The sequence below is a fragment of the Neomonachus schauinslandi genome, chromosome 1 (assembly GCF_002201575.2).
Source record: "Neomonachus schauinslandi chromosome 1, ASM220157v2, whole genome shotgun sequence".
NCBI lineage: Eukaryota > Metazoa > Chordata > Mammalia > Carnivora > Phocidae > Neomonachus > Neomonachus schauinslandi.
The window spans coordinates 69,300,705-69,326,552 of NC_058403.1; the positions used below are offsets into that span (position 1 = coordinate 69,300,705).

The 25,848-nt window shown below is 40.9% G+C and overlaps 1 protein-coding gene across 1 annotated transcript in view; it reads left to right on the forward strand.

Annotated features, from left to right (window-relative positions):
* RUBCN (rubicon autophagy regulator) overlaps positions 1-25,848 on the forward strand; it is a 59,779-nt gene that overhangs the window by 17,124 nt on the left and 16,807 nt on the right. The window contains exons 2-9 of the mRNA XM_044914350.1: positions 7,164-7,317; positions 16,561-16,644; positions 18,009-18,168; positions 18,772-18,878; positions 20,109-20,265; positions 20,910-21,443; positions 24,887-24,982; positions 25,672-25,787. Coding sequence (XP_044770285.1) covers positions 7,164-7,317; positions 16,561-16,644; positions 18,009-18,168; positions 18,772-18,878; positions 20,109-20,265; positions 20,910-21,443; positions 24,887-24,982; positions 25,672-25,787 — 1,408 coding nt within the window. The remainder of the gene's footprint in view (positions 1-7,163; positions 7,318-16,560; positions 16,645-18,008; positions 18,169-18,771; positions 18,879-20,108; positions 20,266-20,909; positions 21,444-24,886; positions 24,983-25,671; positions 25,788-25,848) is intronic.

Sequence of the window (25,848 nt, forward strand, 5' to 3'; positions counted from 1 at the left end):
GATTGTCTTTTGGTTTTGTTGACTGTTTCTTTTGCTGTGCAAAAGCTTTTTATCTCGATGAAGTCCCAATAGTTCATTTTTGCCCTTGCTTCCCTTGCCTTTGGCGATGTTTCTAGGAAGAAGTTGCTGTGGCTGAGGTCGAAGAGGTTGCTGCCAGTGTTCTCCTCTAGGATTTTGATGGATTCCTGCCTCACATTTAGGTCTTCCATCCATTTTGAGTCTATTTTTGTGTGTGGTGTAAGAAAATGGTCCAGTTTCATTCTTCTGCATGTGGCTGTCCAATTTTCCCAACACCATTTGTTGAAGAGACCGTCTTTCTACCATTGGACATTCTTTCCTGCTTTGTCAAAGATTAGTTGACCATAGAGTTGAGGGTCCATCTCTGGGCTCTCTATTCTGTTCCATTGATCTGTGTGTCTGTTTTTGTGCCAGTACCATAGTGTCTTGATGATGACAGCTTTGTAATAGAGCTTGAAGTCCAGAATTGTGATGCCACCAGCTTTGTTTTCCTTTTCAACATTCCCCTGGCTATTCAGGGTCTTTCCTGGTTCCATACAAATTTTAGGATTATTTGTTCCATTTCTTTGAAAAAAGTGGATGGTATTTTGATAGGGATTGCATTGAATGTGTAGATTGCTCTAGGCAGCATAGACATTTTCACAATATTTGTTCTTCCAATCCATGAGCATGGAACGTTTTTCCATTTCTTTGTGTCTTCCTCAGTTTCTTTCATGAGTATTTTATAGTTTTCTGAGTACAGATCCTTTGCCTCTTTGGTTAAATTTATTCCTAGGTATCTTACGGTTTTGGGTGCAATTGTAAATGGGATCGACTCCTTAATTTCTCTTTCTTCTGTCTTGTTGTTGGTGTATAGAAATGCAACTGATTTCTGTGCATTGATTTTATATCCTGCCACTTTACTGAATTCCTGTATGAGTTCTAGCAGTTTTGGGGTGCAGACTTTTAGGTTTTCCACATGAAGTATCATATCATCTGCAAAGAGTGAGAGTTTGACTTCTTCTTTGCCGATTCGGATGCCTTTTATTTCTTTTCTTTTTTTTTTTTTTAATTTTGTTGTCTGATTGCTGTGGTTAGGACTTCTAGAACTATGTTGAATAGCAGTGGTGATAGTGGACATCCCTGCCATGTTCCTGACCTTAGGGGGAAAGCTCTCAGTTTTTCCCCATTGAGAATGATATTCGCTGTGGGTTTTTCATAGATGGCTTTTATGATATTGAGGTATGTATCCTCTCTCCCTACACTCTGAAGAGTTTTAATCAAGAAAGGATGCTGTACTTTGTCAAATGCTTTTTCTGCGTCTATTGAGAGGATCATATGGTTCTTGTTCTTTCTTTAATTAATGTATCACATTGATTGATTTGCAGATGTTGAACCAACCTTGCAGCCCAGGAATACATCCCACTTGGTCGTGGTGCATAATCCTTTTAATGTACTGTTGGATCCTATTGGCTAGTATTTGGTGAGAATTTTTGCATCCATGTTCTCAGGGATATTGGTCTGTAGTTCTCCTTTTTGATGGGGTCTTTGTCTGGTTTTGGGATTGAGGTAATGCTGGCCTTGTAAAATGAGTTTGGAAGTTTTCCTTCCATTTCCATTCTTTGAAACAGTTTCAGAAGAGTAGGTATTAATTCTTCTTTAAATGTTTGGTAGAATTCCCCTGGGAAGCCATCTGGCCCTGGGCTCTTGTTTTGGGAGGTTTTTGATTACTGCTTCAATTTCCTTGGTGGTTCAGGTTTTCTATTTCTTCCTGGTTCAATTTTGGTAGTTTATATGTCTCTAGGAATGCATCCATTTCTTCCAGATTATCTAATTTGCTGGCATATAGTTGCTCATAATATGTTTTTTTATAATTGTTTGTATTTCTTTGGTGTTGGTTGTGATCTCTCCTCTTTCATTAATGGTTTATTTATTTGGGTCCTTTCTCTCTTTTTTTTTTTTTAGTAAGTCTGGCCAGGGGTTTATCTATCTTCTTAATTCTTTCAAAGAACCAGCTCCTAATTTCATTGATCTGTTCTACTGTTCTTTTGGTTTCTTTTTCATTGATTTCTACTCTGATCTTTATTCTTTCTTTTCTCCAGCTGGGTTTAGGCTTTATTTGCTGTTCTTTCTCCAGCTCCTTTAGGTGTAGGGTTAGGTTGTGTGTTTGAGACCTTTCTTATTTCTTGAGAAAGGCTTGCATTGCTATATACTTCCCTCTTAGGACCACCTTTGCTGCATCCCAAAGATTTTGAACAATTGTATTTTCATTTTCATTTGTTTCTGTGAATTTTATAAATTCTTCTTTAATTTCCTGGTTGACCCATTCATTCTTCAGTAGGATGCTCTTTAGCCTCCATGTATTTGAGTTCTTTCTGACTTTCCTCTTGTGATTGAGTTCTAGTTTCAAAGCATTGTGGTCCAAAAATATGCAGGGAATGATCCCAATCTTTTGGTACCAGTTGAGACCTGATTTGTGACCTAGGATGTGATCTATTCTGGAGAATGTTCCATGGGCACTAGAGAAGAATGTGTATTCTGTTCCTTTGGGATGGAATGTTCTCAATATATCTGTGAAGTCCATTTGGTCCAGTGTGTCATTTAAAATCTTTATTTCCTTGTTGATCTTTTGCTTAGATGATCTGTCCATTTCAGTGAGGCGGGTGTTAAAGTCCCCTACTATTATGGTATCGTTGTCAATGTGTTTCTTTGATTTTGTTATTCATTGGCTTATATAATTGGCTGCTCCTATGTTAGGGGCATAGATATTTACAATTGTTAGATCTTCTTGTTGGATAGACCCTTTAAGTAGGATATAGTGTCCTTCCTCATCTCTTATTATAGTCTTTGGTTTAAAATCTAATTTGTCTGATACAAAGATTGCCACCCCAGCTTTCTTTTGATGTCTGTTAGCATGGTAAATTGTTTTCCACCCCCTCACTTTCAATCTGGAGGTGTCTTTGGGTCTAAAATGAGTCTCTTGCAGACAGCATATCGATGGGTCTTGTTTTTTATACCATCTGATAGCCTGTGTCTTTTGATTGGGGCATGTAGCCCATTTACATTCAGGGTAACTATTGAAAGATATGAATTTAGTGCCATTGTATTGCCTGTAAGGTGACTGTTACTGTATATTGGCTCTGTTCCTTTCTGGTCGATGTTGCTTTTAGGCTCTCTCTTTGCTTAGAGGACTCCTTTCAATATTTCTTGTAGGACTGGTTTCGTATTTGCAAATTCTTTTAGTTTTTGTTAGTCCTGGAAGCTTTTTATCTCTCCTTCTATTTTCAATGACAGCCTAGCTGGATAGAGTATTCTTGGCTGCATATTTTTCTCATTTAGTGCTCTGAATATATCATGCCAGTCCTTTCTGGCCTACCAGCTCTCTGTGGATAGGTCTGTTGCCACTCTAATGTTTCTATCATTGTAGGTTACAGACCTCTTGTCCCGAGCTGCTTTCAGGATTTTCTCTTTGTCTCTGAGGCTTGTAAGTTTTACTATTAGATGTTGGGGTATTGACCTAATTTTATTGATTTTTGAGGGGAGTTTTCTGTGCCTCCTGGATTGTGATGCCTGTTTCCTTCCCCAAATTAGGGAATTTCTCTGCTATAATTTGCTCCAATATACCTTCTGCCCCTCTCTCTCTTTTTTCTTCTTCTGGGATCCCAATTATTCTAATATTGTTTCGTCTTATGGTATCACTTATCTCTCGAATTCTGTCCTCGTGACCCAGTAGTTGTTTATCTCTCTTTTTCTCAGCTTCTTTATTCTCCATCATTTGGTCTTCTATATCACTAATTCTCTCTTCTGCCTCATTTATCCTAGCAGTTAGAGCCTCCATTTTTTATTGCACTTCATTAATAGCCTTTTTGATTTAGACGTGGTTAGATTTTAGTTCTTTTATTTCTCCAGAAAGGGTTTCTTTAGTATCTTCCATGCTTTTTTCAAGCCCAGCTAGTATCTTTATAATCGTCATTCTGAACTCTAGTTCTGACATCTTACGAATGTCCATATTGATTAGGTCCCTGGCAGTTGGTACTGCCTCTTGTTCTTTTTTTTGAGGTGAGTTTTTCCGTCTTGTCATTTTGTCCAGAGGAGAATAGATGAATGAGAGAACAAATGCTAACAGGGTAACAATGACCCCAGAAAAATATACACTAAACAAATCAGAAGAGACCCGAAACCGGGGGAAAGAAGGGGAAAGAAAGAAAAAAGAAAAGAAAAAGAAAAAAAGGATATGATCAAATATGATCAGGATGGTGAATAGATCAGTGCCACATACTAGATTTTGGGCGTATTTTGGTCTGTTATAAGAAACTGCCTCCCAAAATTTTAATGAAAGAAAAACTTATATATGTATAAAAATAAGGGTAAATATGATGAAGGGAAGGAATATAACTGTAAAGATGAAAATTATAAAAGATTTTATAAAAGAAATTGATAAGATAAGAAGTTTGCTGAAAAAAGAAAGAAGAGAAATTTGAAAAAAGAAAAGGGGGGGAGAGAATGTGATCAGGCAGGAGACTATAACAAAGCCATACACTAGAGATTTAGGGTATATTTTGGTCTGTTAGAAGAAACTGTATCCCAAAATTTTAAAGAGAGAACAACTTATATATATACAAAAGTAAGGTTAACTACAATGAAGGGATAGAATATGACTCTAAAAATGAAAAATAAAAAAGATTTTTAAAAAAGGGATTGATAAGATGTTCGTTGAGAAAGGGAAAAAGAAAAATTCAAAAAAAAATAGAAAAAGAAAAAAAAGAAAATTAAAAAAATTAACTTTGAAAAACTAAAGAATCATGGGAAAAAAACCATGAATTCTGTGAGCTGTATTCCCGTAGTGCTAGAGTTCTGCCATTCTCATTGATCGGTAAACTTGGTCTTGGCTGGCTGTTCTTGCTGATCTTCTGGGGGAGGGGCCTGTTGCAGTGGTTCGCAAATGTCTGCCGGTGGCGGAATTGCCCTGCCGTTGCCAGAGTGGGGCTAAGTAATCTGCTTGGGTTTGCTCTTGGGTAGCTTTTGTTCCCTGCAAACTTTCCGTAGAGCTTTGGAGGACAAGAGTGAATATGGCGGACTCCCAAGCTGAGAACTCCCAAGCGGAGAACTCGGGGCGCCACTCCTCAGTGAGCCCCCAGAGAAAAGCAGTCAATCTCTCCCGTCTCCCTTTCTCCGGCCACACTCTGTGCTCACCCTGCCTGTGACCAAGCATTTTTATCTCTGGCACACGACCCCGTGTGGAGTCTCCAAACCCAGCAGATCCCTGCGGTGCGCTCCTGCGCTGCTCCTCCCAGGGGAGGAGGGGGAGTCTACCCGGATCTTCTGCTTGTTGGGTCCCTGCTGGAAGAGCAGTGGCCGGACTGTGCCACAGATCACGGTTTATGGCAACCCCGAGCTGAGAGCCCACTCCTCGGCTCTGTCTCTGCAGCCGGCTTCACCGCTCTGATACCTGGGAGCTCTGCCGCACTCAGGCACCCCCGGTTTTTCTGTGACCCCGAGGGTCCTGAGACCACACTGTCCCAGTGAGGATTCCACCCCCTGCTTAGCCACTGGAGTGGCGTCCCTCAGCGGAGCTGACTTCTAAAGGTTCCAATTTTGTGCTCCGTGGCTCTATCGCTTGCCGGTATCGGCTGATGGAGGCTCCCCCCCCCCCCCCCCCGTCTATTTTCCCGAATATCGCCTGGGATTCACTTCTCCACATGTCCTACCTTCCAGAAAGTGGTCGCTTTTCTATTCATAGAATTGCTGCTAATCTTTTCTTTGATCTCCTATTGAGTTTGTAGGTATTCAGAATGGTTTGATAACTAGCTGAATTCCTGGGACCAGATGAAATTTAGGTCTCCTACTCCTCTGCCATCTTTCTCCTCCCTCTCCTGTATTGTATATTTGAAAGTTGCTAAGAGAGTAGATCTAAATGTTCTCATCACAAGAAAAAAATTTGTTAACTATGCTAGGTGATAAATGCTAACTAATTTTATTGTGGTAATCATTTTACAATATATATGTATATCAAATCATTGTGTTATATACCTTAAAGTAATATAATATGTTAATTAAATCTCAATAAATTTGGGAAGAAAGAAATGGAACAAGTGAGTTTGGTGACTTGAATGTTGAATGGTGTAAGGTTAAGAAAGCCTGTTGTCTCCCAGTTTGAATAAATTCTTGGTCTTAAGGTCTTGAAAGCAGAAGACCAGATTGAGATTAATCTGGCTTTCTCTTTTTAGATGACACTCCTATACTGGACCTAGCTTCATTCATTTTATTTTATTTGTCTTTACTCATCCACTTTTAAAAATGACTCAAAAAATGTACAAGTAAGTTAGTTTTGAATACTGATAGAAAGGATTCCAATTCAGTGCACTTCTACCCCTATAGGTATTTAAATGATATAAAATAGTATGGTGAAATTTCCCTGAAAAAAATTAGTCCCATGACTGTCCTTGAAAAGTATAAAGAGTCATATTGTAATAAGAAATGGAAGGGCAAGTTAAAGTGTGTAGTATAACAATTTTCAGACTTTTCCTCTCAGTACTTCACATGGTTCAGAAGAATAAGCCAAAAGTTGATTGATTTTGGGGGGCATGTCCCAAAGTGGCTCAGTGCAAACAGAGCATTTTTGTCTTAATTTTAGCTTAAAAAACTATGGGGGGAAGTCATGGGTAATTTGTATTCTTAACCATAATATTTGCATATAGGTATGGGTACTCAGTGCGTGGAAATATAGTGAATAAAAATTCATTTTTGGCTTTTTCGTTTGGAAAAAGATTTCTGGTTTTGAGTAAATGCCCTCATGTCTTTATATGTTGCTCATGTACTATCATTTCCAGAAATGGATCTTGATGGGTCACACTCCTAGAAACACAGGGTTATAGGTTACTTAGGTGAGAATTAAATGAGATAATAGATGAAGATCACCTTACAATGCATAATATGCCACATTAAGAGTGAGGGTTTTCATTTTTTTTGTTTTTGTTTTTAAATCTTAGTGTTCTTTACAACTTAAATTCTCTCAGAATTGGGTTTTATGCCCAAGTAAAAAATTAATAGGGGAGAAAATGTTAAGATGTAGGGCAGGAGGCTTCTTGGATTAGACTTTCTTTGACATGATTAGGATCAGGTACAACAAAGTTAACTAACCATTGGTATAATTGATGCCCTTGCAGGAGGGAGCACTGGCAGCTGCTGGGTAATTTGAAGACTACCGTGGAGGGTCTGGTGTCAGCCAACAGTCCCAACGTCTGGTCCAAGTATGGTGGCCTGGAACGGCTTTGCAGGGACATGCAGAGCATCCTCTATCATGGGCTCATCCATGACCAGGTATGTAAACCTCTTCTTTTTTGCCAGATTAACTGTACCACTTGTTGGAAAGAAACAGTTGCATTAAGTTGTTGGCAGGGAGAAGATGAAGGCCACTAGTTTGTGAGCCCTTGAGGGTAGAACTGTAATATGAGGAGGAGGAGGACAATAAGGATAATGATGATGAATCACTAGGATTTTTCTCTTAGGAGCACCTTAGGGCACATCTGAGAAGTATTTACAGAATATTGTCATTTTTAGAATATCCTCAGCATCATTTTGTAGATAACTGGTTGATTCTTGGGAATGGTAGTTTTAGTTATAGCTTAATTTTTTAAAATATAAACTTTATTGATACTGAGTTTCTTTTCTGTAATATCCTCAAACACTCTAATAAACTTTGAGTATTGATAAGGAGTGAAATGTAATAATACTTAATGGTTTTTGCTTCATCTTTGGCAATTACTCCATTTGCAGTGTTTTAAATAAGGTTCAGATCTGGATAAAATTGTCAAGTGAGTCATTGGCTCTGGTATCCTCCTACTTTAAAAAATCAGACCTCACAAATATGTGCATAATCATGTGTTCCCAAACACTCATGCTCATCCCATGTTAGGGTCTAGTATTCTTCCCTGGAACTCTCTCTCTTGAGCCAAGCTTGTCTAGAATTTTTTAATCAGAACTTATTCTCAACTAGACTAGCAGTCACATTGAAAAAGAGCTAATCAAATAATTGGCATTAAGGTATTCACAGTTGATAGGATTTAATATGCTACCCTCCCTTCTAAAAATATGTGTATATTACTTCTGAACAGTATCTTCAAACTAATGTTCCTGTTAGATATTTTCAGAATTCAATGGAGAAGTTGGCTTAGGTTAGATTTTCTTTATTCAGAATAAGTTCTAAAATTGAGGCTCTCTCGAAGAGTGTCTTAATGGTTATTGTTATTCAAACACCATTCTGGGAATTTGGAGGCAGCATTGTGTGGTACACTGATAAAAGTCTTTGGAACCAGATAGAACCTAGATTGAAATCTAGACTCACTGCTCAGGTGCTTGGGAAAAAAAAAAAAATGGAGTACTAGTTACCGTTACAGACGTCTGAGTTGAACTGTTCATATTTTAATCCCAGCTTCAGCACTGGGTAGTATTGGGTAAGTTACCGCTTTATGCCTCTGTTTACTCATTTGTAAAATGAGATAACCCTGGTACCTACCTCATAGGATTATTGTGAGAATTAAATGAGATAATATACATGAAAAGCTTTAAAAAACATAAGTTGACAGTTGATCTTAACTATTAGGCAACACTAATTTTTTTGAGGCTTGTTTTTCTCATCTATAAAAATGAAGATAATGTTATTTATATCGTAATGTTTGATGGAAAGATGAAATGAAATAGCACACAAATTTGCCTATGCAGTTGGTGGCACATAGGAAATAATAATTGTTTCTTTCATTTTTTTAAGTTTCAAGTTACATGTAGTCCTATGGAAAAAAAATAGTTACGAAGACTGGAATTTATAGAACAAATAAGTCAACCCACTGCAATCTGGTTTTTGCCCATACCACTGGTGATCTTGCTACTGAAATTTAAGTAAAATCATGTCCATGTTACCAGATCCATGAACATTTCTTCTTCTTTGAACGCTGTCATATGTTCTTCACTGTTGACCATCATCCACCTTGACTTACATGTACGGTGTTATTATCTTCCTTTTTTTTTTTTAAAGATTTTATTTATTTATTTGACAGAGAGAGACAGCGAGAGAGGGAACACAAGCAGGGGGAGTGGGAGAGGGAGAAGCAGGCTTCCCGCCGAGCAGGGAGCCCGATGCGGGGCTCGATCCCAGGACCCTGGGATCATGACCTGAGCCGAAGGCAGACACTTAACGACTGAGCCACCCAGGCGCCCCGGCATTATTACCTTCTAATGTCATAGAGTTCTCCTCCCTCTGTGACCATTCCTTCCTAGTTTCTTTCCCTGGAATCTCTTCTTTTTGGATTTTAGCATTTAGTGGGATTCTGTCCTATGTCCTTATCTCTTCTTACTTTGTACATTTTCCTGAAACAGCCTCATCTACTCGCACTGTTTTAACTATCACCCATGTACTGAAGACCCCCAGCTCAGACACCTCTGCTGAACTCCAGATCCATAAGACTAGCTGTCTGCTATACATTATCATATAGCTGTCTGTCGTACAGGCCAAGCACAAAATGACCCAAAACAAACTTATTTTCCTCATGAGATTGCCCTTCCTCCTATTTTTAACACTAATTTGTGGCATTGCCAGCCACTCAGTCTCCCAAGCCAGAAACTTGGGAATCATGCCACATGTTGTACAAAAACTCAATACAAGTTTCCCGGGCTGATGACCAAAATAACTACTAGATTAGTGTCACTACCATTTTAGTGGTTAAGCACTTGCATCTTGATACCAAAAAGGTTCTTTTCTTGGCTCTGTTACTAATTTTACATTGTCATCTAGAGTAATCACTTCACCATATTACAAGGCAGTTTTCCCATCTGTGCCAGAAAGAGAAAATGTCATAATGAAATAGTAAAGTCAGTGGGATTCCAAATGAAGGTTGTTTGGTAAATGCAAAACAGTATTAACGTATCTCGTTAGAATTATTAATGAATGGTATCTGTGAAAGCATGTCGTTATCAGAATGAAAAATATTAAAGTATATGGTCATCTGCAAAATAGCGGTAGTGTTCATAAGTGAAAACAGAGTAAACCAGGCAAATCTGTCATACACACACTTTTCAACTACAGGCTATAATGGAAAGAATCATAACCAGAAGATCCATACCAGTTTCACTGCTGCTCTCTTCTGCCTTGTGAAGATCTAACAATTAATGTCTGTGTCAAGGACTCATTTTTCCCTTTCATTTCCTCCCTAAAGATTAAGGCTTTCAAAGGCTTCTGGCTGCTGCGTCATCAGGAAGCTATTCTGGGTGTTGTGCCCTTGGAGAGGGGGAAGGGATACAGTGATTCACGCTGGTCGTATCTATTCTGTGCTTTCATGAGGATGTGTTATGGAATGTGAACTTTATTTTTTTAAAGCACTCAGGGCCTTATGAAAGCTATAACATCATGACCATATTTTTAGAGGGATCTCATTTTCTCTGACAGCCTGCATCGGGGCTACCTTTTAGTTTTCCCATAAGGCAAGGCATATTTGATCTTTTCTTTTCTACTGCTTAGAAATGTGGAGACACTCAGTCCCTAAGATTCCTCAGCTGAATAGGAGAAATAAAAAGATTCTCCTCTTTTCCACCACCAAGGAGAAACTTCTTCTTGGCAATATAGGTGGCCCGATTTAAAAAATAACAATAACAACACAAAAGACCTCTGTGTATTTTTTTTTCTGAATATGTTATATATTTTTATTTGTTGAAAATTTGGAAAATACTGAAAAAGAATTTGAAGAAAGTAAATATCACCCTCAAGTCAACACCAAGTATTATTACTCTTTAACATTTGGGTAGATCTTCCTTTTTTTCTCTGCATTTATGCGCTTTTTAAAATATTAAGATTGTACTGTATATATCATTGTGTAACTTGCTTTAAAATATTTAATTTTTTAAAATAATACATTTTATATATTTAGTTTTTTAAATAAACAATACATTTATATGGTTAAAAAAAACATATAACTATATTCAGTGAAATATCTTGTTTCCTTCCAGTCCTGTAGGTAACTGCTGTTTACCAGTTTCTTTCCAAAGAATTTTTATGTTTATAAAAGATTTTATGAATACTTTTCTTTGCTATACTTCTTGATTTTTCATACAAATAAAAGCATGCTATAATTACTACTCTGCACCTTGGTTTTTTCACTTGATATGTCTTGTGATTCATTCCAAATCATTACATGAAGTGCTTTTCTTTTTTACAGCTGTCATTTTATAATATTCCATTGTATGTACCATAATTTATGTAACCAGTCCCCTGGTAATGGACTTTTAGATTACTTCCAGTCGTTTACAGTTAGCAACAGTGCTAAGGTGAATAAACCTTGTGTCATTTTGCCCTTTACCATAGGATATTCCTAGAAGTAGAATTTTTAGGCTAAAGGGTATGTGCATTTCAATTTGGATAGGTACTGCTAAATTGCCCTCCAGGAAGTTATGTCTGTTTACATCCTCACCAACAATGTATAAGAGTATTTGCTTCTCCAAACCCATGCCAGTATGGGGTGTTACTAAACTGTAACTATCACCAATATGATAGGTAAAAATTTACATTTCTCTTACTATGAAAGATGTTTATGAGAGCCTTATTTTCTATGAACTTTTTCCTATTTTCCCCCATTTTCCTTAGATTGTTAGTCTTTTCCTATGGATTTGTAAGAGTTTTTTATTAATGGAATTAATCCTTTGTCTGTAATGTGAATTGCAAATATTTTCTCCTGGTTTGTCTTTTGCCATTTCATGTGGTGGCTTTTATATGTAGAAATATCTGATGGGGGGGGCAAAGGGAGAGGGAGAGAGAACCTTTTATTTATTTTGAGAGAGAGCACACACATGCACTTGTGGTGGGGAGGTGCAGAGTGCAGAGGGAGAGAGAGAATCTCAAGCCGACTCCCCACTGAGCATACCCACTTGGGGATTGATCTCACAATCCTGAGATCATGACCTGAGCCGTAATCAAGAGTTGGGCGCTTAACTGACTGAGCCACCCGGGCGCGCCTCTGATTTTTAGTAAGTCAGACTGATTGTTTCTTTCAGGGCTTCTGGGCTCTGTATGATGCTCTGAAAGGGCTTCCCCACTGTATGGTTATTACAAATGTTTCTCCCTGGTTTCTTCTATTAATGGCTTTATTTTTTACACTTAAACCATTTCATCTGTAATTTATTTTGAAGTTACTTAATTCCCTTGGCACACAGATCTATTTCTGGTTTTTTATTATGGTCTGTTGTTGTCTATTTTGTGTCATCTCTGCTCAGTTTTAATTATTGTAGCTTTTCATTATGGTAGGAATAGCCCCTCACTTGTACAGCATCTTTTTTTTTTTTTTTAAGATTTTATTTATTTATTTGACAGAGACAGAGATAGCAAGAGCAGGAACACAAGCAGCGGGAGTGGGAGAGGGAGAAGCAGGCTTCCCCCCGAGGAGGGAGCCCGATGTGGGACTTGATCCCAGGACCTTGGGATCATGACCTGAGTCAAAGGCAGACACTTAACAACTGAGCCACCCAGGCACCCTGTACAGCATCTTTTGTTGTTGATTTTTTTCCCCTAACATTCAAACATTTGTCATTTTATTTAGTCCTTAACTGCTTCATCATTTTTTGGATAAGGACAGGAAAACCTTCTTATACAACGTGATCTGAATCATTTTCTGATCAAATGAGGGCAATTAAGGAGTCATTCAAACATTTTATTTTATTTTAAACATCTAAAATTACATTTATTCAACAGTCTTTGGATATAGGGCCAAAACCTTTTCTGGGAGTATGGATCCACTGATGGAGTTTCATATCATCTTTCTTGAATAAATTGCACCCATAATACATGATACAGGACTTCCCAGTTTTAATTTCCTTATACTGGACTAGCAGGTTAAAGATCCAGTAATATTAGTATAAAACCTACATTTTTAGTTTTTTTTTTCCTTCTAACTTTGAAAGTTGTCTTGCCTCTACATAGTTTGACATCAAGTTTTTATAGAAGTTTCTGTGTGGGCGTAAATTTTCAGCTCCTTTGGTTAAATACCAAGGAATGTAATTGCTGGATCCTATGGTAAGAGTATATTTAGTTTTGTAAGAAACTGCCAAACTGTCTTCCAAAGTAGCTATATCATTTTGCGTTGTCATGAGCAATGAATGAGAGTTCCTTTTGCTCCACATCCTCATCGGCATTTAATGTTGGTATTGTTTTGTATTTTGGCCGTTCTAATGTAAGTATATAGTGGTACTGTGTTGTTTTAATTTGCATCTCCCTGATGATATATGATGTGGCATATCTTCTCATGTGCTTATTTGTCTTCTTTATATCTTCTTTGGCAAGGTGTCTGTTAAGGTCTTTGGCCCATTTTTTAAGTCAGATTGTTTGTTTTCTTATTGTTGTGTTTTAAGAGTTCTTCATATATTTTGGATAACATTCCTTTATCATATGTTGCTTGTGCAAATATTTTCTCCCAGTTTGTGGTTTGTCTTTTCTTTCTCTTGATATTGTTGGTCACAGAGCAGAAGTGTTTAATTTTAGTGAAGTCTAGCTTACAAGTTCTTTGTTTCATGGATCATGCTTTTGGTCTTGTATCAGAAAAGTCATCACCATACCCAAGGTCATCTAGGTTTCTCCCTATGTTATCTTCTAGAAGATTTATAGTTTTGCATTTTATATTTAGGTCTATGACTCATTTTGACTTAATTTTTGTGACAGGTGTAAGGTCTGTGTCTAGATTCATTTTTTTTGCATGTGGATGTCCAGTGTTTCAGCACCATGTTGAAAAGACTATAATTGCTCCATTGTATCGCCTTTGCTCCCTTGTCAAAGGTTAGTTGATTTTATTTATGTGTGTCTGTTTTTGAGCTCTCTATTCTGTTTCACTGCTCTCTTTGTCTCTTTATTCCCCAATACTACATTGCCTTGATTACTGTGCCTTTATAGTAAGTCTTCAAGTCAGATAGTGTCAGTCGTTTTTGAAGAGAAACTTTGCTCTTGTCTTTCAATATTGTTTTAGCTATTCTGGGTCTTTTGCTTCTCCATATAAACCTAACAATGAGTTTGTTGACATCCAAAAAATAACTTGCTAGGATTTTGATTGGATTGTATTGAATCTATAGATCAAGTTGGGAAGAACTGACATTGATAATATTGAGTCTTCCTATCCATGAATATGGATTATCCCAGTATTTATTTGGTTCTTTGCTATCTTTCATAAGTGTTTTATAGTTTTCCTCATGTAGATCTTGTACATATTTGTGTTAGATTTATATCTAAGTATTTCATTTTGGGGAGTTTTTATTTTCAAATTCCACTTGCTCATTGCTGATATATAGGAAAGTGGTTGGTTTTTCAAATTAACCTTGAATCCTATGACCTTGCTATAATCACTTACTAGTTCCAGGAACTTTTTTGTTGATTTTTAAGAATTTTCTACTTAGGGGCACCTGGGTGGCTCAGTCGTTAAGCGTCTGCCTTCAGCTCAGGTCATGATCCCAGGGTCCTGGGATCGAGCCCCACATCGGGCTCCCTGCTCCACGGGAAGCCTGCTTCTCCCTCTCCCACTCCCCCTGCTTGTGTTCCCTCTCTCGCTGTGTCTCTCTCTGTCAAATAAATAAATAAAATTAAAAAAAAATTTTTTTCTACTTAGATGAGTATGTCCTCTGTGAACAAAAGCGGTTTTATTTCTTCCTTCCCAATCTGTATGCCTTTTCTTTTCTTTTTTTTTTTTCTCCTTATTGCATTAGCTAGGGCTTCCAGTAAGATGTTAAAAAGTTGTGGGAAGAGGAGACATCTTTGCTTTGTTCCCGATCTTAGTGGGAAAGCTTTGAGCTTCTTACCATTAAGTATGATGATAGCTGTAGGTTTTTGTAGATGTTCTTTATCAATTTGAAGAAGTTCCCCTCTATTCCTAGTTTACTGAGAGTTTTTATTATGAATGGGTGTTGAGTTTTGTCAGATGCTTTTTCTGCATCTATTGATATGATCATGTGATTTTTTTTTTCTTATTTGGCTGTTGATGTGATGAATTCCATCACATTTCATTGATGTGATTTGATGTGTTGATTTTGGAATGTTGAACCAGCCTCGTATACTTGGTGTAAATCCTGCTTGGTTATGGTGTACAATTATTTCTATACAATGTTGGATTTGATTTGCTAATATTTTGTTGAGGATTTTTGCATCTATGTTCATGAGAGATATTGGTCCATAGTTTTCTTGTGATGTTTTTTTCTGGTCTTGGTGTTAGGATAATGCTGGCCTCATAGAATGATTTGGGGAAGTATTTTCCTCTGCTTCTGTTTTCTTAAAGGCATTATAGGGAATTGGTATAAATAAATGTTTAGTAGAATTCACCAGTGAACCCATCTAGGCCTGGTGCTTTTGGTTTTGGAAAGTTATTAATTGTTGATTCCATTTTTCTTAGGAGGTATAGGCCTACTCAGATTATCTATTTCTTCCTGGTACTATTTGGCAGATCGTATCTTTCAAGGAATTGGTCTATTTCACCTAGGTTGTCACACTAGTGAGCATAGAGTTGTTTATAGTATTCCTCTGTAATGTCCGTGATATCTATAGTAATGTCCCTAATTTGATTTCTGAGTTAGCCTAGAATTTTGCCTAAAGAAAGGAAACCAAGTTTAGATCCTATTCACATAGATGTAACTAACCAGGAGACATGCTGGAGTTGATATTCCACTGCTGCCCATCCCTGGCCACTCAGTGTCTACTAAGCCACAGAACAGAGATCAGAAACATTGCCACACTGCTGCCAAGATCTTAAAGGTCTTCATGACTCCAGTTGGCAAAAAAGCCTGTACAGCTGACACTTCTAATTCTCACTTCTACCTTACCAGTCTAAGTGAGAAACCCATTGACATTTGAGATGCTTTTTGGGCCATATATTAAGTTCCGATTTAAGGACTCCTTCTAGGCTGTTTATTTTGTTCTGTTGGTTAGTCTGTCTCTTAATGCTTGTGCTACATCTGTACTTCTAAATTATTTAGATTTCAGTTTTAACCCGTGCCCAGTAATCTCAGAAAGGATTCTCAAAAAATAAGAATTAGATTTTCCTAGTATGAACATTTGCCTTCTCCAGTTCAGGCCTTTTCCAGTGTGAGACTATTTTATCTAGAACTGATCATTTCTTTGACTCTAAATACAGCCCTTTCCTGACCTGGGTAGCACGGGGAAAAGCAGGTCTTTCCTTACTTGATTTTGCAGTAAGAACTGAAGACATACATCTCTGATTTTTAACAAATAACTTAAACTCTTCACCAGTTTTAAGATTTACCTTTTGGGGCTGAATGGTGGAGAGATGAGGGAGAAATCAGATTATTTTCATTGTGTAACCTTCTATGTCATATGCATGCATTACCTGCTCAAAAGAACAATTGAAACCATTTTTTAACAATTATCCTTAAAAAGGGTGAACATGTGTATATGTCCTTTTGATTGCTGCTGAGAACCTTTGTCGAGGCAGGGAAGGTTAGGCTTTTTTTCCTCCTCTCTTTGAATGTCAACACCAGAACTAGATTTGGTCTAAAGTGGTAGTGATTTCTTCACCTTATGTGTTCCCACAGCAGGTGTGTTACCGCCAGACTGATTACTGGCAGTTTGTGAAGGACATCCGCTGGCTCAGTCCCCACTCAGCCCTTCATGTGGAGAAGGTAAGAAGGGAAAAGTAACCACAAGGCTTTGTTGTTTGATGTTCTATCTGAAGAGTCTCCTAGGCTAGGAGGATGGTGTGTGTCAAGTTTCCTATTAACTGAGGAAATTATTCCTGTCGGACTAATTTGGAGGGGAGGATTATTTGCTTTTAAAAATAAATGGTGTTAAACCCATTGCTCCAGGCTACTTTCTGTCCTCTGGGGAAGGGGTGAAAAAGTTTTGTTATTTTCAAAAGATCTGCATATTAGGACCAGAATGAAGCTGTTCAAAATCCTGGGAAAATGTCAAGAGGTTCCCTGAAGTGGTTGGAGAAGTAGGACTGAATGCTTATTAGTTCAATATAGTACCTCTGATTTCCAGTCAGGGAAACAGCTCATGGAGGTTAGTGACTTGGCCAAAGTTACACAGCTAGTTCCAGATCAGTCACTGCCAAATGTATGTATCTATTTATTTAACTCTTCATTATGGAAGATTTCAAATATATACAAAATTAAAGAGAATAGTGTAATGAACCCTGAAATATCTATCACCTGTCTTCAATACTTGTCAATATCTGGCTAGTTTTGTTTCATGTATATCCCACCCACTGCCAGGTTCATTGCTGAGATGATGTCAGGAAAAGTAATTTGTTTTTAAATGATCAGGAAACCAAATCATAAGGTGTCAGGCTGGCCTTTTTTGTGAGAAAAATCCAGAGCCCAGTGGTTTTCTTACATAGACTCTCTTTGTCCTTCTCTCATAATTTTTCTTACCACCACTCCCCTTCACCACCAACTAACTTCCTTTTCTAAACTATATTGCTGTAGTTGTTTCTTCTTAGAAGCTGCCTATGAGACTTTGCTTTTAGAAACAGCCAAGTAGAAGGAGGTTCCAAATAGAGAATGCTATGACTAGAGCCAAAATGAGATGCTCAGATGGCTTCTCTTTGGTGGAGAATCTTTGGTGGCATCTTCCCAGATCCTTTCCCCCAGGTTTTTGTTGCATTGTTTTCTGGAGACCAACCGAAATGGAGGACTCTGTGAGAGAAGCCAAGAGGTCAAGTTGATCCTTCCTCTCGGTACCGCAGGCTAGATGTCTCTTTGGAGCCAGCACATAAAGAGACCAAGGCGTCAGTGTTGTCCTCTCCCAGAGCTGCGTATCAGGTCTTAGCTGCTTCGTTCTTCTCCAGTGGTCTAGGCCAGCAGCGGGGCCCCTAAACCCCCTTCCCCTCTCCTTCCTCAGTAACCTCTAGATGCCACCTGGAGGAAAAAACCCCTCTGCTCGCCTCCTCTTCCTGTCTCCATTTAGTTCTTGGGTCCTTAGGCACCAGTCTTGTGGTCTTTACCAGGGTGCGTGTTTTGACCCATGCCTCCTTGCCTCGCAGTTCATCAGCCTGCACGAGAATGGCGAGAGCCGCGCCGACGGCGTGAGCGAGCATGCCGTTGCCGGGTTGTGGCTGCAGCACAGCTTGCAGTGCCACTGTCTCTCCGCCCAGCTCCGGCCCCTGCTCGGGGACAGGCAGTATATCAGAAAGTTCTACACAGGTACGTGGAGGTCACTTAGCCAGGATTGTTGCATGTAATTCTTCATCTCTTCCACTTTACTCTCCCTTTATAGACTCTCACCCCAGGGCCCCAGACTTCCACTCGGTGCCATAGAGATTCTAATCCGAAGCATGCGTCCAGTCTTCTCCTTTATGAGTAAAACAGGGTCCAACTTGATGCTCAGGTCTTCCCCTACTCCCATGGGTACAAACCAATAAGAATAACCACCGTTTACTGAGAGTTTCTTATGTGCCAGTCACTGTTATGTGCTGTTTACACATATACTCTTCCCAACAGCCCTGAGAGCCCTGTTTTCCAGTCGGGGAAGCAGAGCCCAAGGAGGCCAAGTCACCTCCAGCCAGGATTCAAATCTGGGACTCTGTGACTTTGAAGCCTCTTGTCACGGCCTCTCTTATACTGCGCATTACCTAGCCTCTCCTATACTTACATGTCCCTCATTCCTCTTCTCTCTGCAGTGGCGTGATTCTCCTCACGTCATTTTCACTTTTTGTCTCTCCTTCCCTGAGCCTCTCCCAGGCTGTGTAGGGAAGCCAAAGATCCCCCTGTTGGGCTCCATCGCAGCTGTAGCATTTCTCTCCCCAGATACTGCTTTCCTGCTAAGCAACGCCCACGTCACGGCCATGCTCCAGTGCCTGGAAGCGGTGGAACAGAACAACCCCCGCCTCCTGGCTCAGATCGATGCGTCTATGGTAAGGGGGCAAGGAATGATCTGTGTCTGTGCTGGGCCCCCGGACCTCACCATGATATAACCCTCGGTAGCTGACTGTTTCTTTGTTTAGGCAGTTGTGAACTGAAAGGCTTTCATTAAAAAAGAAAAAATACTTGGAGAAGAAGGGGAGGTACCATTAAGTACCTATTGAAGGAAAAAGTCTAAGCTTAAGGTCTATTTAAGGAGGGAGGTGTCTATTTTTTTTTTTTTAAAGATTTTATTTATTTGACAGAGACACAGCGAGAGAGGGAACACAAGCAGAGGGAGTGGGACAGGGAGAAGCAGGCTTCCCGCTGAGCAGGGAGCCAGATGCTGGGCTCGATCCCAGGACCTGGGATCATGACCTGAGCCGAAGGCAGATGCTTAAAGACTGAGCACCCAGGTACCCTGGGAGGTGTCTGTTTTTTAAAATCCCTTTTTAAAATCCATAGTCTGAGTAAGCTCTTCCTTAGGGGTAGGCTTGACAAGCTGGGGGAAAGAGGATGATTTTGAATCAGGAGTAAGATTTACAGTGCCATACCTAGTATGACCTAGTGTGACACAGGATCATTTCATCCTTGAAGCATAAAATTTAGTTGCTTGATATTGCTTATTGTTAACCCTCCAATTCATTCACCCCATCACTCATATCAGTTCCTCAGCTAGAATGGAATCACAGTCCCTACTCCTTTTCAGGAGAGATCCCCTATCTCTCTTGGTTTTTCAATTTTGATTCTTAGTTACCACCTATTAAATACTTTCTATGTGCCAGGCTTGGTGCTAGGCACAATACCTGCCTCATCTCATTTAATGCTCACAGCTCTGTAAGGTAGACATCAGTCTTGTTTTATAAAGGAAGCCAGCTGAGGGACAGAGTAGCTAAGTCACTTGCTCCAAGTTTGTAAGTGGTAGGGTCCGAATATGAATACTGATCTATCTGATTTCTGACTCTGCGCACAGTCTTAAGAACGTTGTTGTACTACCTCTATGATAAAGCGCTCCTGGTGTCCCACCTAGGATTCCAGTTTCAGAAGCTGTGGTGTATGACAGGACTTCAAGGTTTCAAAATTGTGTGCTCTAACAGAGCAGTAGAGCTGTATGCCGTATCTACAGGTCGTGGCTGCGGTTCCAAGCCTGCTGCCAAGGGTCCTCTTCTCCTAGCATTTCTTTAGTGCTGAATGTTCCTCCTCTGAGGTCCTCTGTCCTCAGCTCTGACACGTTTGTTTTGTAGTTTGCCAGAAAGCATGAGAGCCCGCTGCTGGTAACCAAGAGCCAGAGCCTGACAGCTCTGCCTGGATCCACATACACCCCTTCAACCAGCTATGCTCAGCATTCCTACTTCGGGTCCTTCTCTAGCCTCCACCAGTCCGTACCTAACCACGGCTCAGGTATGGGGACAGGAAGGGGGTAGTCATGACATGTATGCCCAGCCCTGGAAAGTAGGGGACTTTGTGGGTGCACACGGGAGGGTATAGATAGAGCCATGGGTTGGTGCAGTTTGTCAAATTTTATGTCTTAATAATGGACATCTTAAAAAATTGTCTAGTAACTAGCCTAAGATGATTCAGCAGACTCATGGAAGTGAGAGAGGAGAGAGAGATGTTTTTAGATTGGCCTGGATTCCTAATCCATGTTGCCAAGAAGACATTTGAATAATAATAGTTAACACTTACTGAGGGCCTGCCATGTGCCAGGCTCTGTTATAATCAATTTATATGTATTACTTCATTTGATCCTCAGAACAGTCCTATGCAGTAGGTGTTGTTATTATTGCTCATTTTACAGATGAGAAATGTATACTAGTAAGTGATGAAGCCACTGTGTCAAGAGCCCACACTCTTACTTTACCTTACCCGGCTTACCTGCTTCTAAGCAATTTTTGCTTACTTCACATGGCGTACCTTTTCTGAGGTGATACCATGTGTCCCGGGCACCCAGTAATGATAGGGAGTTTGGTCGTTAGTTGTAGAGAAGCCCTTCATAGGTACCAAAGATTTCCAGCTCACCTTTTTCTCCTCTTTTTATACCCTAGAAAGAAGATCTACTCCCTTTTCAATCTCTGGCCCTCCCCGAAAACCCCAAGAGAGCAGAGAGCACGTCTCACCAGCACAGGATCAAGCCTTCCAAGCCCCCCTGCTTCCAGTCTCAGCATTAGCCAGGGATCCCCCCTCAGCCCCAGATGAGATGAGCTCTAGCACCCTGACCAGCCCGCTAGAAGCATCCTGGGTCAGCAGCCAGAATGACTCCCCCAGTGATGCCAGCGAGGGGCCCGAGTACTTGGCCATCGGCAGCCGGGACCCCCAAGGCCGGCCTGCCAGCTGTCAGAGCCACGGCAGCAGAGCTGAGAGCAGCACCTCCAACTCGTTCTCCTCCAGCGGCTCGCAGAAGCCGGCTTCTGCCGCTTCTCCCCGAGGCGAGCAGGACGGAGGCGGGCAGGGCCAGCTGTCCAGCGGCCTTCGCAGGTCCAGCTTCTCGGAGGGGCAGACCCTCACTGCCACCGGTGGAACAAAGAAGAGCCATACTCGCTCCCATTCGGATACCAACATTGCCTCCAGAGGAGTCCCAGGTAATGACAGTCACCAGCCCCAGCTTAGCAAGTTACGTTTCTGATGACCTGACGGGGTATCCTGCTTATGAAGAAAGAGGGAAGCTTACAGTGTAATATGAATACCCAAGAAATCTCTCTGAGAGTATTTGTGTTTGTTCTTTATACATTGCCAAATAGTAAATGTTTTCCTGGATTCTTTCAGCAGTTCCTTAGCATCAGAGGTTAGTGTGACTAGTCACAGTTTGAGTTTTTAATGTTTTCTCTCAGACAGAGGGGAAATACTCATGAGCTTTGAAAATAACCCCATTGAATTCCTCCCCTTTCTGTGATTCCTGACAAGTGTGGTCAGGTGTAATACCAGTATGAGAGAGACAAAGTGATATTGGGGTTTCCTCATTAAAACTAGGATATATGAGTGTGGGATGATGTGACCTAGGAAACCAGTAGGGGGGACTGACTGCTGCATCACTACTTCAGGTTGCCAGGCAGCCCGGTAAGGAGGCCCTGGCCACTGAGCCCTTCCTCACACAAACCCCAGCTGCTAGTACAAGGCACCCTCGGCATGGGAGAGGTGGGGCTCATTGCTTTTGCCATCTCCCTGCCATCTTCTGTCATGGGTTGTTAGTGTCTGGCAGGCTTTGGTTGGGTTTCGTTTGTAGGAGAACCTCCGTAACAGCAAGTATAACATGAATCTCTGCACTCAAAGCCAGTTCTGGGTATGAAAGCCCCAGAAATAAAATATAAAAAATTAAAAAAAAAGAAAAGAAGGTGATTTCCTTTAGCAACTGGAGCTGCCATTGATTTCTCATTGTAATTTCTAGAAAGGTGAGAGCTGAGGCCCTCATCTGAAACTTCTGAGTGACAAACTTTTTTCTGTTTTCTACTCAAGATGTGGTTTGCCTGATTGGAACTCTCTAGGAAAAAAAAAATCTCCAAATCAAAGCCTGTCTTCCCACAAGCTTTCTTAGATGTGAAGAGTACATGGGTTAGCTCCTCACTTCACATCTGCTGCAGGCCTGCTGTCTGCTGTAGTCCAGGCCACTGGTCTTTGAGCATGGAAAACTTCCCTGCCCCCATTCTCGAATCCACATGGATTCCAGAAACCACGGTAACCTGCGTTGGAAAGGGGAGCCAGAGAAAACCTAAGCAAAAGGGTCTGAGGGAGAGGGGGTCCTGTGTAGCTTCTCGTATGAGTCAGCTACCTCAGTTTAGTAGCTGAGTACTTCAGCACTGGGGTTCCCTCCTGGGAGTTAAGTCCCCACCTCTGCTAGATGAAAGGACACTCTTTTTCTCACTCTATTCTCATTTCCTCTGTTTGGACTCTCCTCTGCACCTGTCTGTCTACGTACAGGAGGCCCCAGGAATATCACCATTATAGTTGAAGATCCCATTGCAGGTTTGGGAGCCAGTCCTTTCTGTCTGCCGCCTCCTCCTTCTCTGTGACCATCTTGCTTAGTTCAGAACCTCCTTTTCCATTCTGGTGTCAAATCAAGTCTGGCTAAGCTGGCTAATCCTGCTGCTATTCTTAGACCTGTCTCTAAAATGGCACCGATATTTTGCATCCTGTGTTTTCTGCCCATGACTTCCAGATGCCTCATGTAGTCTCCCAACAGCTTCTGGGAGGCAGAGTCAAGATTTATCAATCCTGTTTTGCCCAAAGGTGATACCGAAGCCCACTATTTGTCTAAGGCATCATGATGAATCAGTGGCAGAATTTTTTTTTTTTTATAACTGAGTACTTACTATGGATTACTTTATTTTCCTTGAATTAACACCAGAATGTATTTTTTTCCCCTTTCTGTGGTCTCGGATGTGAATGCATGTTTTCTGCCTCTCCCAGAGTCCCGTTTCCTTTTTCTTTCGCCTAACTTCCTTCCTCTATAAGTCCCATCCCACCCCCATTCCAGTCATTCACAGGCTTTTTCTAGTGACTTAAGTCTGTTTCTTTGGTTTTCATGGTGGTGTTCAAATGAAATGTTGTGTTCAGTTCTGGGTTCATGGCAGTATTAGTAGTAGAGTGTGTGTGCACGACTGACTGGGGAGGGAGGACTGAATGCTGTGGCCTCCTGGGCAAGCCACTGAGTATGTTAGCTTGGAAAAGGGAAGGTTAAAGAGGAGGAAGTTGACAGGACCACTGTTTGGAAGAGCATTGTTATTCTTCAGGAGATGAGAAATTGTAAGAAGACTCAAGTGAGTGTGAGGAAATCTAAGCAGTAGAGCTGTTCATTTGAATGGGCAGCGTCAGGAGGTAGTTAGCTCAGGAAGCAAAACCTGGGTGGATGGCCTTTACGTGTTGTAAAGGAAGAGGGTGCTGGTGTTGGAGTTTGTGTTGTGCACTAAATTTGACTGGAGACCTCAAAGATCCCCTCCAAGTCATAGTTTCTTACCAAGGCATCGTGGTGACTGCTGGTTTGTCTGTCGTTCGGTAGTGAGGAGGAGAGCCCACTGCCAGGACCAGCAGAAATCTTGGAGACCCAAGGAAAACACAAAGTTATCTCTTACCACATAGTAGCATTTTTTTTAATGAGAGGAGCGGCTGACAAGCTGGCACCATGTGTGGGGGATATGGGTTGGATGCCGCTCAGTCATCCACTCTCGAGCATCCTGCTCATTTCCCAGGCACCCGCCTGCTTTTCTGCCTGCTCTTCCTTCGGTAGCACTGGGAATTTCGTGTTTTCCTTTGGAGAATATCAGTTTCTCATTTCCTGCGAGCCCTGCCTGCTGCTGTTTCTCTACTCCTAACTCTCACTGTTCCTTGAAAACTTCTATCCAGCCACTTCCTACTTTGCCAGGCTTCTCTTGAAACCTCTCCTTCCATCTCCAGGAAGGCTGGGTGTGAGCCCTGTGGCCGAGCCCTTTGGATATAGGACCATCGTCCTTGGCTTCTCGAGCATTGTCTTGATGATGCTTTTAAGGAAATTGCTGGATTTTATTTTGTTTTTCACCTAACTCAGAAGCAGGTTAAATATGTAGGTATGACACATTTCAGGTTCATTTCAGGTTCAGTGTAACCATTCTGAGATTGTTTAAAAGCCCAGTGTCATGGTATCAGAAAAGTTTCAGTGTGCCTATCTTTGTTTTACCATGTGAGGACTGTTTTCTACATTGGTTCTTGTCAAGAGGATGGAAATTGGCCAGTATTCTTAGAACATCTGGTAAGAAGATGGAAGAAAAAAGAACTAAATTCATGAGCCCATTTTGATTTGATTCTTTTTCACCTTTGTGTTGCTGCATTCTGGGTCATGTTTTCTCTTTTCCTCTCAGACTATACCGACTCCCCGTCTCCTTTCCTCCATGTGTTCCTGCATTCTTGGACTGTTCCCTGTTGGTGTGCCACCTCTCTCCTGCTTGGGAGGGCATTGGGAATGGGAGCAGTTAAATGTGGAAACTCCAAAGTTGGGAATGTATGTGTTGCTCATCTCGTATGTGTGTTTTTACTCCCTGGTGGTCACTGACACTAGAATCCTGCAATGATAAGTCGAAGTTGAGAGGCCCCTTGCCCTACTCTGGCCCAAGCAGTGAAGTCAGCACACCCAGCTCTCTGTACATGGAGTATGGTGAGTACTAGGAAGGCCAGGGCTGCAGCTGTGTCCTTCCTCTGCTCTCCCCTTGTGCCTGCTAAGCTCTGAGCTGTCTGGCTCACGTGGGCTCCGTGGAGGGTACACACCGTACAGTCTCACCCTTCCTTTCATCATTTACAGCCCCCATGCTAGAAATCACACAGTCCCGCCATTTCTTTTGCTCCTTTCTGACTTAGGGGTGCCACCCTCTCTTACACTGTGGGTGTTATCACCATGACTGTCTGTCGCTCCAGATGGAATGGCTCTCTGAGTGGGTGAGAGGGACCTTGAAAAGAAGCCTTTGAGTGTCGAGGCTGAATTACCAGAAGATAAGCTACACATGGAAATCATCCATAGGAGGAAGCTATTTGTTCCCTTGTCTGATTCTCAGCACAGGTTTTTTGTTTCCTTTTTTGTAGGGTAGGAGGGCAAGTATGTCATCTTTAAATTTTGATGGTGAAAGGATTGTCTCTGGGCTCTCTTCATTTATCCTGTTCTTTAACCAAGAGGCTTAGTACTCAGGGATTCTGAGATTCAGAGAAATTCCTTTAGAAGGTAGACATCTTCTTTCCAACTTGTTACCTGGGAGAACTTGGGAGTGTCATCAGACTTCTCAACAAGATTGTCTGTTACAGATTTCCTTTCCAAGTCAGAGCTTTTCACATCCACATTCTGTTTTCCCATAGAGGGTGGTCAGTACCTGTGCTCAGGGGAGGGCATGTTCCGAAGACCATCGGAAGGACAGTCCCTTATCAGCTACCTGTCTGAGCAAGACTTTGGAAGCTGTGCAGACCTGGAAAAGGTGAGGAATCTAAGCGGCTACTGAAGAGCTCATGAGTTGGGACATCTGGCCTGAGGGTCTG